At 41.8% G+C, this 15,300-nt stretch overlaps 1 protein-coding gene across 5 annotated transcripts in view; it reads left to right on the forward strand.

Moving 5' to 3' along the window:
* Positions 1-426: 426 nt before the first annotated feature.
* REPS2 (RALBP1 associated Eps domain containing 2) overlaps positions 427-15,300 on the forward strand; it is a 90,631-nt gene continuing 75,757 nt past the window's right edge. For 2 of the 5 annotated variants that reach the window (XM_021532330.3, XM_021532329.3), the window contains exon 1: positions 427-662. In XM_021532330.3, coding sequence (XP_021388005.1) covers positions 465-662 — 198 coding nt within the window. In that variant the 5' untranslated portion in view covers positions 427-464. The other 3 variants (XM_021532331.3, XM_021532332.3, XM_021532333.3) reach the window with 3 other exon arrangements.

Raw genomic sequence — 15,300 nt, forward strand, 5'->3', positions numbered from 1 at the left:
TGCGGGATGCCCCGTCCCCGGCAGTGCCCAACGCCACGCTGGATGGGGAATTGAGCAACCTGGTCTAGCGGGTCTAGCCCATGGCAGGGAGGTGGGAACGAGACGTCCTTTAAGGTCCCTTCCAAGGCAAGCCGTTCCGTGAGTCTAGGATGCGGGGAGAAGCCCGCGTGCTGCCGAGCGCCGTGAGCGCCGTCCCGCAGCGCAGCGGAGGCTCGGCGGCGCGGGCGGGCGGCCGGCGGGCCCGAGCGAGGGCAGAGGCGGGGCCGGCGGCAGCGGCCGGGGCACTGCGGAGCCGGCGCGGCGCTCACCGGGCGGGGACTGCACCTTCTCCGCCGCAGCGCGGCACCGCCCCCGGGCCCCGCCACACCTCCCGTCCCACCGCCCGGCCCCCCGGCCGTCCCCCCGCTCCCCGGCGGCGCGGCGCCCGCTGCCCGGCCGAGCGGCTGTGCCTGCGCCGCCCCGCCATGGAGCAGGGGCCGTCGGGGGCGTCCGGCCCCGCCGCCGGCACCGGGGGTCTGCTGCTGCCCCTGAGCGAGACCGAGCAGCAGCGCTACTCCGAGCTCTTCTCGCGGTGCTGCCCGCCCCCGGAGGCGGCCGCCGGGGGGAGCAGCGTGGGCGAGCTGTTCCGGGCCTCCCAGCTGCCCCCGGACACGCTGCACCAGGTGGGTCCGGGGCTGTCGGGTCCGGCTCCCCCGGAGCTGCGGGGCGTGGAGCGGGACCTGCTCCGGGAGAGGGTCCGGCGCTGCCCGCGGGGCCGGGACGAGGCACAGCCCTGTTGGCGGCGGGGCAGAGCGGAGCGGGGCCGGTCCCGCCCGCAGCGGCGATGCTGGGGCTGCTCCGTGCCCGCTGGCCTCCTGCAGACCGGCGCTGGAGAGCTCTGAGGGCTCCGAGCGGCCGCCCTGTGCCGGGCTGTGCCGGGCTGCGCAACCCCGGGCTCCGTTCGGGCTCTCCCCGTCAGGTCGGTAGTGCCGTCGCCTTTCTCAAAAGGGCCCCGAAAGTCATAAAGGCAGTTGTATGAAAGGACGTGCCATGTGCTAAATTCCTGGTTAACCACTGAGGGTTTTTCCCTAAATGTTGTTTCGGTGGGTAAAAAGTCCGCAGGTTAAGAGGATGTCGCGGTGTTTTGTGTCAGTTCAGGAGCGCGAATACAAGGTGCGAAGTGCGAGGGTCTCCCTTCCCCGTGAGAGCAGCAGAGCCCCAGACGTGGTCCCCAGCAGGGGCTGAGAGGCGGAGCCCGCCTGCTTTCTGAGGAAAAGCCTGTCCGGGGTGGGAGAAAGCTTGTGCCAGCCAGTTTCCAGGGACAGGGAGGAACCGGGCTTGGGTCTTCTCCACCTGCAGAGTGGTAATTTAACTAACACACTCTAGTTGCCTAATACCTCCTGAACAGAGATAGGATATTTCTGATTGTTTATCTATTTATTAATTTAACTTTTATTTCCAGGAATTTTGTTCTTCAATAGCTTTTATTTATCAAGCAGAAAAAAGTTATGTTGAAATGAAGGTCATGTACCTAGTGAACCTGATTGCTGTCCTGATAGCTGGCAGATCTTTTAATGGGTTATAGAAATTCGTATTGCGCAGGGGATTCTGAATGAAAATTGTGGTGTTCCAAGGATATTTTTCTTCCTATTTGTGTTTTTTACCAGATCAGTTAAACAAAAATCTTACCAAGCACTGTATTACTACCTTGTATTGAACCACACTTGTGACCTTGGTCTTGCAGGTGAATGGAGTAGTGAAAATAGAGATTTTGCATAGACACAGCACTAGGAGTGTTCTTCCTCTTTCCTCTTTTTGCAAAGACATTTAATTTCAAATAAAAAGGCTTATCCAAATAGCCACTTAATTTTCCCCAAGAAGTACAGAAAAAACCCTCTTATTTTAGCTATGTAGTTTCTTACCCTATCATTTAAGTGAAATTTATCATTATGTTAGTATCACAGTTTGTTTTCAGGGTCATTTTGGTACTAATGTGTGATTTAAGCCTGGAAGCGGTGAGGTATTAACTTTGGTTTTGTTTTGGGGGGTTTGTTTTTGCATTTATTTGTTGGTTTTGACATTCTGGGATTTTTAAAACTATTTAGATTATTTCCAGGTATATTTATGTTGTGGTGAGAACATTACTGGCAGAGAAGCCTGTAATTGGCTTCAGGAATATTCAGATAATAAGGCCTGTGGGATCTGGGTCTGTTTCTCTTTTTCCTTCCTTCCCTCCCCCTCTTGTTTATAGGGCACTAATCACAGTGGCATTCTGCTCTACTGCTAGTGTGCCTGTCCTCAGAACCCACAGCTGCCAGGTATTCTTACGTTTACTGAGACTTCAGGAAAAATCAATTAATGGAAGGAGTTAAAACAATGAATTGCAAATGGGGATGTTTTGATAGGGAAAATTCCACAATGTTATTTGAGATATTTTTCTGATGTTTTTTCTTACTATATTCCAAAAATGCAATTTAATATTTTCACATTAAAAAATCCCACCATTCTAACAGTTAGGGGAGCAATACACAGAGATTCCTGGTATATGTTTTCTGCTAGTACAGGGAATACCTATTTTAGGCCAAGACAGCTCATTTGGGTTAGGATAACATGGTTTCTTTGAAATAATTTTTGAGTATGAATGCTTTTTGGGGGTTTTTAATGCTTTTTAAAATCTCCATCTGTCACTATTAGTGTTTTGCATACAGGCAGCATCCCTACTGACCAACTGAGAAATGATCATGCTGAGTTTATTCGTGTCAGAAATGGGGAGATTTGGTTTGGAAACAGATTCTGGATTTCTGCTAAGAAGAGCCGGCACAGTCCAGCGGGTACTTAACACCATTCTCTGGCCGTGCATGGGCTGTGGCAAGAGACAGTTATAGATGGTTTTGTAAGCAATGGGCAATTTTCAGCTTTTTATTCTCAAGGCATTCATTGAGGAGTGGTTTTACAAATCAGGATGCTTCCAGAACTGACATTTAGTGCTGTGCAGTCTCAAACCTGTGCTGTTGACTTCAGTTGTACTTGTGTAATAAGTGGGAGAAATCTTTGAGAAAGAAGGAGCTTTTCCTTATACTGTTTGAGGATGATGCTCACAAGCATCACAGAAAATCTTCTCCATTTCCCCACCTGTAATGGCAGTATTTGCTGTTAAGACAAAATTCAGTGGGTGCATGCTGGATGGAGTAGTGCTGTTTGGGGTGTCAGTTCCTAGGGGAAAAGCAGTGGTGTGCGCACTCAGACAGCAAACAGGCAAGGATTTGGTTTGGTTTACAGGTTAGTTGGCTTACTCCAAGAAGATACATGGATGAAATAGGCAAGGTAACATCGAGCAGGTAGGGAATGCCAGAGCATGTGGCAGAAGAGGAAATGCTGGAATAAATGGAAAAAATCCAAGAGCAGCCGGGTCAGTCGGAGCAGATGGCGTGCACCCGAGAGTCCTGGGTCTTGCTAAGAATGAAGTGATTCAACACAGATTCATTACACCCGGGCTCATTAAAACCAGCAATTCTGCTGGGCAGTAAGGTTCAGCAGAGCTTGTACTGATTTCACTTTACTTACAGACCGGATCGAACAATGAACTCAGCAAGAGTTATTTCAGTTCTGGAAAAGGTTGCAGTTAGCACTAAAATTAAAAATGTCAGACACTTCATAGGACAGAGAAGGGCATGACAGGGACAGAACAGCATGGGTTTTGTGGACGGTATAATCATACCTCCCTAGTGTACTGAAAGTCTTTGGCTAGACATATTGTTTGGTTAAAGACAGAGCCATTAAGATTGTATTTATACTTGAGCAGAGCTGATGGCAGATCTTTTACCAGGGCCATTTAAAGTAACTCTGCAAAATGTCTGTAATTATTTGCCTGAAATGTCTGTGCTGGGTTGTTATTATTTATATTTTTTACTATATTTATGTTGAAGGAGAAGGAGCACACTAGTCACGAACCCAGCACTTATGCAGAATTGGAAGAAAATCAATGGCATTTGCTGGATTTCTATGTATGCATGTGTGTTGATGATGTTGAAAATGGTATTCTCTATGCTTTAGGCTCCTAATAAAGGGGAAAAGAGCTGAATTTATACAAAGGAAAAAAAAGTTCAAAAAAGAAAATGTTTTGGATTCACTGGGACCACGAGAACATTGGTGATCCTGCAGCATGCTTTGTTACATAGATCAGTATCAGTAACCCTTCTAGCAAGGGGAAACAGCAGGCAGGGGTGTGGGAGGAAGGCAGGAGGCACCACTGTTGGTCATCAGTGGATGACTGAAACAAGTTTGTGTGGCCATGTGGGCAAACTCTCTGGGGTTTTGGGCCTGTTCCTTGGAAGATCTGTTGGATTATGCTCCCCAAGTGCACTGGGATGTCAGTACTCCACAGTGGTGGCTGTGCCAGGTGCTGACAGTGGCTGGTTTGCCCTGTCTCGTTTGGGGCAGTTGGTTTGTGACCCTGTTTTGAAGCTGGCCACCAGCAAGTGCAGACAGCCTCTGCTGCTTGAGTGTGGGACCCCAAGTGTGTCTGGTGTGGATGCCAACTTGCAATGGGCTGATGTCTGCAGGGATTTTGGATAAAACAATGCTTTACAGAGTCACTGCCCTCTGATCAGCAAAGGAGACGTACCTTGTGCTAGATTTGCTGTCTGTTGACATTACTGTCGTCTCTGAATATTTTGTCTTAATAAATTGAGGAACAGAATTGGACTCAGGATTTACACTAAAATGCATATTTCTTTTCATTAGTTTCCAACTTACTTGATTAATTCTCACTTGGTTGTCTGACAGTGTCTTTAATTCTCACTTTTATAAACCTTAATCTTATTTGTGGACTTGGCACTATCAGTACAGAGATCCAATTTTCTTACGAAAACGCATTCTTTCCTCTGCAAACGAACACACTGTGTTATTTTGAGCTCCAAGGATGACAAGTACTAATTGTGTGATGCTGGAGCTGTACAGGCACTGCATTTTTTAGCTGGGACTCTCCTTCCAGCACTGTGAATAGGGAACACAGACAAACGGTTGTGCTTTTCTTCCACAGACTTCGTGAGTTAACTTGTATTTATTGTGCTTTGTCTCTATAGTTACAACTCTACACTTTAACTGTATTATGTTCAAAAAGCAGAAGTGTGAATAGACTAAAAAAAAATTGTTGATTTCTTCGGAAAAATGCCAGTAAGGATTGGCTTTCTGAAATTAATTTTTCTTAATTCTGTAAGTATAAATTATTACTTGCATGATAGCTGGGGTGGAACTAACAGTCTGCTTTGAACAGGCAGAAAGGGAAAAGAACTGTGGCAGCTACAATGCAAGCTGTTTGAGTGAGGAAAGTCTGGACTCAACATTACTTTACAAAAATAAAGTTCACTCTGTTGCAGCTGCTGACAGAATGTGGCATTATGTTTGTGCTGGCCGTGTGATTTTGCTGAGTGAACAGTTGATCTATCAAAAAGTGATGTTAGAGAGAAGTTGCATCCTACTGACATCTTTGAGTCAGGAAGAAACAAAAGCATGGTACATCATTGTGTAAGCAGTGCAGCAAGAGGAGGAAAGGGAAACTGACATTTCAGTATCAGTATCTCTGACCACAGTCTCCTAGGTTGTGGTTGCCTTTCTAGGATCACAAGCAAACTTCTGTTTATGGAAGTAGGAAAACGAAAAACCCAGATGTAAAAGCTACAGGAGTATTGTTACTAAGAAAACTTCTAAATTTTAACAAAGTAAAGGGTAAAACTTCACCTGGAGCTATCTTGCTGAATTAAAAATTACTATCGCTTCATAGTCATTGCTTACAAGATTAGTAATTTTGTGTGCCTCAGTGTTGACATACACAGAAGATGATTTGAAGAAGCCATTCCATCCAAGTGTATTTCAAATCACACTGTAAAACAGACTCTTAGACCCGCTTGTCACAGACATCCAGTGGGATGGTCAGAATTAGTCTGGTCAGGGCCTGCAGCCTTTAGTAATTAACCCTTATAACAGCCAAGTGTCAATTAATTATTGAATTTACCAAGGAAATAATGCTTTTCTGTGCCAGTGATTTAAAATAATACAAAATAGATGAGAGAAGAAGATCCACTGGGGTGAAAAAGAGTTAACTTTCTTTATGAGAGATTACTGCAGTATGAAGCTGGGACAATGAAGAATGGTTTTCATTTTTATGTTTTCAGTAAGTGGTTTTGTCATGGTACTTACATAAGTGCAGTGGGGTTCACCAACAGTTGAGTATATCTTCTTCTAGTCTTGTGTATATCTACAGCAATCTGCTGTCAGTATTGTGATGTTTATACACAGATTGATGATATTGCCACAGTGTATTTTGCAAAGGAGGTGTTGAACACAATTCATTTTAGTGGCTGAATCTGGTTCAAACACTCCCTGTGAAAGAGGGATGGTATAAAGTCTCAAAACATTAATTAAGCTGAGCTGGAAAACTTAGCCAAGATAGATTAATGAAAGATGGAACAAGCATTTCTTGAGCAAGGAATCAGGATAAATGACCTATTTAAATTTAAAATACTATATTTTGAGAAATACATCTGATATAATATTTGTAAAGCAAGATTCTTTGATGTATTAACATCTAAACATACCAACAGTATGGTAAAATAAGACATTAATGAGCCATATGTGCTAGTTCAACTTTTGAGACAGTCAAACAGTTTAACAGCTGAGTTAGTGGATAATTAACTAGAAAAGGTTGCTGGAGTAGAAAATCAACTGTGGACAAGTAGTAATCCCCTCTTCCTGAACAGGGGGAATATTTTCTTTATCCATTGTATTCTGCAGCATTATTGAATCATACTGCATAAAATTGAGAATTCTGTTGGGAATAACTCTTTTGTTTATAATTTTTTTTTTTTAATTTCATTTTTATGTTTTATTCCTGCCTTTTAGATATGATGATGAGGTGGAAGGTTGTGGTGGGACAAGATCCATTAGTTCTCTGATCTGGTAGGACATAGTGACCAGAAATAATCAACTAAATAATTAACTGCAAATTATATTTACTTCATTTATTGAAGTGTTTAAATGCAAACGTATTTATAAAGTTCCAAATCTTTGTATATATGAGAAATGTGTAGCTTTTGGTTATTTAGCAGATGAAAACTGTGTATTTTTAAATGAATTCCAGTTTTCAGCTAAATTTAACTTTGCATGTGTCATACATACCCACAGAAGTCAGTGTTTCTCTTATTAGTGATTATAATGGAGTAAATTTCATATTATAAATAAAAATGTATTCTTATTATAAAATAATTAATAAATTAATTAAAGAATTAAATTTTTTCTTATGACAAAATAAAAATTAAGATATATACTAGGTGATGTGGTTGCTCAGATATATTTTAAATTATTACTTTGTGATAAGAGCAAAAACGTTACAGTTTTTTTTTTTTTAAAGTAAGAGTCTGGCTTTAATGATGACCAACTAGCAAGACAGGGCTTTATCTAGATAATTATGAAATTAAGGTCCTACTTCTTTGGACTTAAATAATGTTTTAAATAGCTTGTTTTTCCCAAAAATCTGCCCTGCAAACAGTGAAGTTCAGACACTTGGTGCTGCCAGTTGTTTCAGACTGGGTGGTATCTTTGCAGAGGGGTGTTGAAGCTGCTCCTCTGTCCCCTGGCACTCTCTGGTCTGGGGACAGGCAGCTTAGAACCACTCTGAGGTTACACAGTGGCTCCTGTTCAGTCATCTCCTGTGTCTGCTGGAGCCATGCAGGCCTTGACAATGAGCACACTGAGCAGAGCTACAGGGGTGCCCCATGTTCAGCGCTGTGGAGCCTGCAAAAAAAGAGGGTCTGGAGTAACGTGCGATAGCTTGACTACCAGAGCACAACTTCAGTGTTTTCTTCTGCTTTATTTTTTACATCTGTAGGATTTTTTTTCCTGCCTCGCAGTCTTTCCTCCATCCAAAAAATCTGCAAATACTGGTTCTAGTATTTTAGCCCTGCACCTGTGTAGTCCTCCAGTCTGAATATGCAGGACTGGGTTGGTCCCCTTCACTGTCAGGGAGTGGTGGGGAGATGCTCCTTTGGGCTGAACCATCATGAAATGCTGGATTTGGGCTTCATTATTCCCACTGGCTTGGTGGCACTGAAAATTTAATGGGAAACACTTGGCTGAGCTTGAATTCAGACCGTCTGAACATGGTCCGTGGTGTCTGCTTGCTCACTCCGATATGAGTCATGAAGCTGAATTCTACTTCCAATAGCAAATGTCTGTAGCATTACTTTATTATTATGATTATAAATTTCAAGGGGTTTTTTTTTTGTGTGAGCCTTACAAATTAATTTACCTTTTTTTTTTTTTTTTAATATTTTCTTTTTCTTAAAGTCTCTTTCCACACCAAGAAACATTAGATCAGCTTTGGCATAGGCAATGCTTCACATTTCATGCATTATTTACTTCTGGCATAATTTACACAATAACGTCCTATGGAAGCCAAGATGATGGTATTCGGAACAAAACAACGTGTCTAATCATTTGCAAAACAGGGTGACTGCTGTGGGCTAACAAACAGAGTCAGAATTATTTTGTTGTGAACAGTAACAGCAGTGGAGCAGTAAAAGGTGAAGTACTTTGAGATCCCAAATGCCAAAAATAAGAATAAAAGGAGAGGGAGGCCGAAACTCAGTTGTGTGATTCTGTATGTATTTAAATTTTTTTTTGGCTTTCCCTCGTCTGAATAGTTGCTGTCTTTATAAGAATATCTGTATATTTTAATAGCCATAGGTGCTTTTCCTTTACTGTGTACAGACAGAATTGGAAATACAAACTGTGGTAGGAAATGTTCCATAAATGCTGGCATACTGTGCATGGGCACTGGAGACAGTGTTGTCTTTGACTCTAGTGCTGCTGTTTTGAAATCCTGTGCTCTTTAGCTGAATCGAAGACAAACCCTTGATTTGGACACAAGGAAGTAGATTCTCACTGTCTGAAGGATGCATTTCTGCACATAAGGTGCAAGCATGTTGGGGGAAATAGTGATAATTTTAGTGTTTTGTTTAGTGGTGTGGAATAAAAAAAAAAATAACCTGCTTTTCCAAAAGATGTGTTGATTCCAACCAGAGGTAAACAGGATATAAGATCAAGGAAGGGTAAGAAATGTCATCAGCATACACAATGTGCAATGGAATTAGGAACAAGGGTACATCTTCAGTTAAGAAAACTTTTGACAACTCTTAAGTCTTATAAATAGTCCATAACTGTCAACGAAAGAAGGGTTTTAATAACTATTACTGATTAAGATAACTGCACAACTATAGAAGATAATGTTCTGCGTGTTTGCTGCATTGCCTTTAAAAGGACCTTCTGTAGTTGGAAGCACTAGGGAAGTGAACTCAGGAAACATGCCAAATATGATAAAACAGGAGGGGTACGGAAAGCATCAAGGTTTTATTGGGTATCCAGTCCAAAAAAATCACATAACAGTAATTGTGGAAGAAAGAAGCTCATTTGAAATAAAAAATATTTTGATGGAATGGAAGATAAGTCTGTAAGAGATTTGTTTATGGCAAAAAGTCATCATGTGTCACAGAATTTCTGTTTACTTCTGTATTAGTTAAGTCTCATTTTGCTTGAAAGCAGAACAAAACCCAAAACTGCATTTTAATGGGAAATGCCAGAATTTCTTCTTGTCTTCCAGAGCAATGAATGTTTTCAAGAGAAGCTCCTTTGGAAATGTTTAAAAACTTGTAATCTGTTGAATTAAATCGAAACACTTTGTTTTGAACTGCTTGGATGTTGAAGCACTGTGACACCTTAAATCCCTGATTTTTGGGAAAGAGGTTGTTTGTGTGCATCATTTCTAGTTCCTTTCTGTTCCTTACATTAATTCTGCCCTTACAGATAGAAGTGGTAGTGGCTGGGCATCCTGTTCAGAAGGGAGACTGTGGTGCCCTCAGAGATGTCACCTGCTGAGGAACCACAAAGGTGTGAAACATCAAAACAACAGCTTCCATGGGACTCTGTGGTATCTTTGTGTTAAGGTGACCTGGAAAGAACCCATTTCATTTCCTGGTGGAAATTTGAAATGTTTATTGGAATCCAGTTCTTTTTAGGAAAAGATTCAAGATACTGCAGTATTTTCATTTAGTCAGTTCAGGATGACTGGATCTAGTGACTACCATCAAGCTAGGGAGGATTTCTCACGTTTTTCATGCAGTGTTTGCTACTTCCTGGATATTAACTTCAGTGGTTTTTTCAATTTTAAATGCTTTCAGACACTGCTTTTAGAATGAGGGAGACACCAGCTGTCAGATCTGCCAGGCAGAGTTGTCCATAACTCATTCTGATAAGCAAGAAACAAATGTTTAAACCTCTGAAGAATGAGATTTTTCTCTATTATTGCTAAAGAAATACATTTCTGCAGGTTGTGGTGAGCTGATGTCTGGGTTACTGGTTGGGTTCCTTTCTGAGTTTGGTATCTGTGGAGTTCATGCCTCCCAGCAGCTTTTTGTGCTTCTGGTACTTACGGGAGATCCCTTATGGCTGGAAGCATAAAGAATGGATAGGCTGAAATGAATTTTCCCTTTTAAGAATGTATAAACAAAGACCTTACCTGAGAATGAGGGAGATAAGTAGAAGCAGGACAGCAGTGAATGTCAGTGCAAGCAGTGGATGTGAAAGAGATTGGAGAAGCCTGAAGGAGTCAATGCTGGTGGCCAGTGTTTATTGGGGCTTATCTGGTTTGGGAAGAGATCAGAAGGCAAAAATAAATAAAACACAATTATGTTGTTAACAGCTGCTCTCTGTTGTTGAGTAATAAAACGCAGGGTCCAGGAAGCTGCTTGTTTCTGGTTTTTATTAGATGCTTTAGGTATCATGGTGATGAGCACATTATAAATATAAATGTCTGCTGCAGATGGAAGATGAAACAGGCTAGAACCCAGTAACCTCTAAAGAGACATAACATAAGGTTTAAAACTGTGCTGAGATCTGAAGCGTCCTGCAGAGGCTTTGGGTAATCTCTTGGAAAGCCTCGCAACAGCAAGAGAAGGACCAAACCCAAAACAAATAAACAACCCCTCAAAATTCCCCAAAACAACCCAAATTTTGGAGTCAAAATCTTACCCAATTTTTAGGTTGAGTTTTTCACGAGGTTCTGCAAGGGTTAGAAATGAAGAGAGCCTCAGCTGTCTGTCTTTTATGCTTGATATATGATGGAGATGTACCCCTTGTAAAAAGTAGTATGCTTGGAGTTTTTTTGCAGTTGTATTGTACCCTGCTGCTACCCTCACTTCACCATGGAATTCTTTTTAAAAACAGCACTACATTATCATTCTGGAGATACACTATACCTCTAATATAATGCAGCTGTGAAGTCATGTCTGTCAAAACATATTTTGAGTGTCTTGAGAGGAAGGAACCAGGATGGGGAGCTTAGGATTGACGATGTTACAGCACCTACGACCTCACAGCCTGACAGGTCCCAGGTTCACTGGCCCGAGCAAATGTTTCAGAACAAGAAAGAGCAGCATTGAGCAGTATTGATGTCAGCAGGAAAATAATTCTTAGTGTTATTTACATCAAGTTATCAGTCCCTTATTTTCTTTCTCCCTTTCTCCTCCCCCTCCTCCACCCACAGCTGTATTATAGTAATTATATCTTTTATTTGTTCTAGTCTAAATCAGGACTGTCCTTGAGGAGTATATTCTCCAAAGGAGTATTTTTCCATAGGAAATACTCATTAGCTGCTTTTAGATTGCATTACTTACTATGCATATATTTGATTGCAGGGGAAGTGTGCAAGAGCTAAAGCCTTAGTTAAGTCTAGCGAGGCACTCTGTATTCAGTGTAACTACTGAATTTAAGCCCTGCAACAAAAGAGATTACTCTGGAAATGGAATGAAGGTCTTCTGTTCAGGTACTGAAGGATGGACTTTAAAGTAAACATCTCTGAGTGAGGGGAACTTCCAGAAAGGCAAAAGTAAAAGAAACATTTGTGAATATTGTGAATATATATATATATTTTTTACCCTTACTACATAGTTTAAATTTTATAGTTAAAATTACTTGGCAATATATCAGTGCAAATATTAGTAACCATCTTATCAATAGTTGAGCGCTGTAATACTTGTGTGACATGGAAACACAGGAAGTGGCAGCTGTGTTTTCCTGGGGGTCTGTGGTGCGAGGGAGACTCCTCTCTCCCCAATGGACTTAGTATTGATTATATTGAAGGCTCCAAATGTGTCTCACTGTGGTTTGTTGGAGTTAGGTGGTGGGAGGAGGAATATTTTGAAAGGTTTTAATTTTGAATTTTGTGTGTGTTTTTTTTCTTTCTTTTTTCTTTTATAGTAGTATAGTTGTAGTAGCTTAATAAAGTTTTTCCCTTGTTATTAAGCTTGGGCCTGCTCTGCTCTGTTTCCTGATCACATTTCACAGCATTCAATTGAGGGTTTGCATTTTCATGGGGGCGCAGGTGTTGTGCCAGTGCCAAACCATGACATTTTACCTAGGACAGAGTAATACTATCTAGTTTTATGTGTTTCTGATTCCCAACCATATTGAGAATTCTGGTAATATTTAGGGCCCTAAATTGAGAGGTGCAGGACCATCCTATGGTCAAATTGGCATTGGCCCAGAAAAGCATTTCTGCAGTTTTAACAGCACTGTCTCATTGAGTGGCTTGGGTTATATGTGACTCTAGTCTAGAGAAAACTTCATTTGGAGCAGTGAAATTATTTGGGCCAATTTTAAATACCTGAAATTCTGTTTTGCTTCCTGATGACACTTTCAAGACAGCATGTCTTCCGAGAAATATTGTACAGAAATTTTCCTCTGCAGAAGAATATGCAGCTATTTCAAAAACATTTCACCATTGCTCTAAGATGGCAGGGCTATAGTTTTATGATGAAAGAGCATAATGGAGTGGTGTAGTTCCAAGGAAAGGTGTGTTTGAATCAGAAGCTAATACACATTGCCATAGGGGACCCTTCCCAAACTTAGCACTTAAAAATGTTTAACATCAAATGGCTTTTCAGTGCTATGTAATATAAAATGTTTCTTTTGCTCTGCTGCTGTTTCTATTCTGTTAGAATTTTCTGTCAATGCTTTTAATGGTGGTCTTGCTCTCTGCTGAGTTCCCCTTTTCTTGTGGTCTATCTAGAACTGCTGCAAGCACACTGCTAGGAGTACTTATTTGCAATAGAACATTCAGTTTACCCCTCTGTAGCAGCAGTAGCTCATTTATTACCAAGGTTGCAAAGAGAATATGAAGGCTATTTATATCCTTGTGTGAACACCCATCTGTCTCATTAACCATTAAATGGTCAAATGGCTGAAGATACCTTTGAGTTTCTGAATGGGTCATGTATACTGCAGGAAAGGCATCCTTCATCTGGTTTCACATTAGGGGCTGGCTTAACATGTCACCCTGTTCTTTATTCAATTCAAGATTTTATCGCCTGCTAGCAGTGAGATTTTATCTCCTGCTATCAGCTAATGGTCTGTTTGTTAGCACTATATGACTAACCACAAACCTATATTCCTGAAAGGTTTTGCCATTTCCTACAGAGCTGTGTGCTTTCAGGGAAAAAAACAAAACCCAAAAACAAACAAACAAAAACCCACAAAAAAAACCCCAAACAAAAGATAGTCTCCTTTATTACTACTTATTCTACTTCACCTTTCTTACTGTAATCTAAAATTTCCTGTCAAGGGCTGAGGTTTCTTTGGTCTGATTTTTGAAAGAGGTGAGGCTTGTGCAATGATGCTATTAATTCAGCCCTGTAATAACTTCTGAATTTCTTAACTATATCAACAAAATTTCAAGAAAATTGAGAGACTTTGAAGAGTACCTAAGAGTTATGTGGTGAAAGAAAAGCCTATAAATTTTGCTGCTGAGATGTACGTTCCATAAGAAAATAAGCCCATGATTAATATTAAAGAATCCCTATAGGAATGTCACCTCAAGACAAGGGTCTAGAGAAAGTTGGGGTTTATTGGTTCTACTGCTGGAAGACAACTCCTTGACCAGTGTAGGCTGCCCAGGGATGTGGTCAAGTCCCCGTCCCTGGAGCAGTGCTGGATTAACAGTTGAACTCAGGGTCTTTTCCAGCCTAAATGATTCTATGCTTCTAAAGAGTGTTGTGGGCATGAGGTAAAAAATGGCTGTAAATAGCATTTTAAAAAACACTGTAGTAGTGAGTGGAGAAGAGCAAAAGGGACAGGCGAGTGTCTCTGTATCTGCTCTGTGGCACTATTTTTGTGCCCCTCTTTGCTCCCGTCTCTTCCCACAAGGCTCCACCTGCACTGCTCTTTGTTCCACTCCTTTCCAGCTGGCGACTTCCACCAGCCAAGAGAGCTGCTGCTTCAGCACTTCTCTGCATCTGCCAGGAAATAAATAAATAGAGGGATGAGAAACGGAAGGGATGTGTTCTTGTTCTTTTTGTCAGCTTTGCTTAGGGCTTTTTTTTTAATTGTATGCCTTGCTAAAATGCATTACTTTGAGAAGATTTCCTTGAAACTAGAGCTGAATCCTATCACCTCCTTGGTTTCCTTAGTTTTCTGACATTAAGAAAAATTCAGGTGCTTGGACATTGGTGGACATAGGTTCTCATATATTCTGCTATTAAATAGGCCACAGGCACCAAGAGGTTTAATGTTGTCCCTTAAGGGCTTGCCAGCAGTTCTGTTTGCAGACATCCTTGCCCACGGAGTGCTTTGTAGGATGACCTGCACCTGCACACCATTTGATCACTGCAGGGTTTTGGGAGATGTCTGTCCCATAAATTCCTCTTATCTCCCCATGAACTGAAGACAATGTGCCCCAGCACTATTCTTGTTCCTTTTGTGACAGTTCTTTCTCCCAGTGTTTCCAACCTTTGTGACTGCCATCTGCCTGGGGGCTGTTCCTTTCCCCACTCCACCCCACCCCACCTCTGCCCCCCCCCCCTTTTTTTTTTTTTTTAAATTCTACTTAGGCCCAGGTTCCTGGCGACCCCAAGTGATGTCTCCTGTTGGGGATTGAGGTGAACAGGTAGATTATCCTTGGCACAGCAAGATGAGCCCCTCACACACAGTGGGCTGGCTCAGCATATTGCAGTTGATGGCTACTTCGAAATTAAATACCCAACATCATTGACATTTGCTCATTCCACACTCGTTTGTGTGAGGGAGGTATTAATTTCTTCAGCTATGTTTAAGAGGTCTAGATCATTTAGCACTGGTTTCACTGCAGGTTTCACTGCCTGTGGTGAGAGAACTGCCCTAGTTGTGCTGGTGTGCAGGAGATTCTTCTGCTTGCTTAAAACTCCTTTGCAGCAAGATTATGTCTTATTATAAAACATTTCTCTTGTGATACATCTA

The sequence above is a fragment of the Lonchura striata genome, chromosome 2 (assembly GCF_046129695.1).
Source record: "Lonchura striata isolate bLonStr1 chromosome 2, bLonStr1.mat, whole genome shotgun sequence".
Taxonomy (NCBI): domain Eukaryota; kingdom Metazoa; phylum Chordata; class Aves; order Passeriformes; family Estrildidae; genus Lonchura; species Lonchura striata.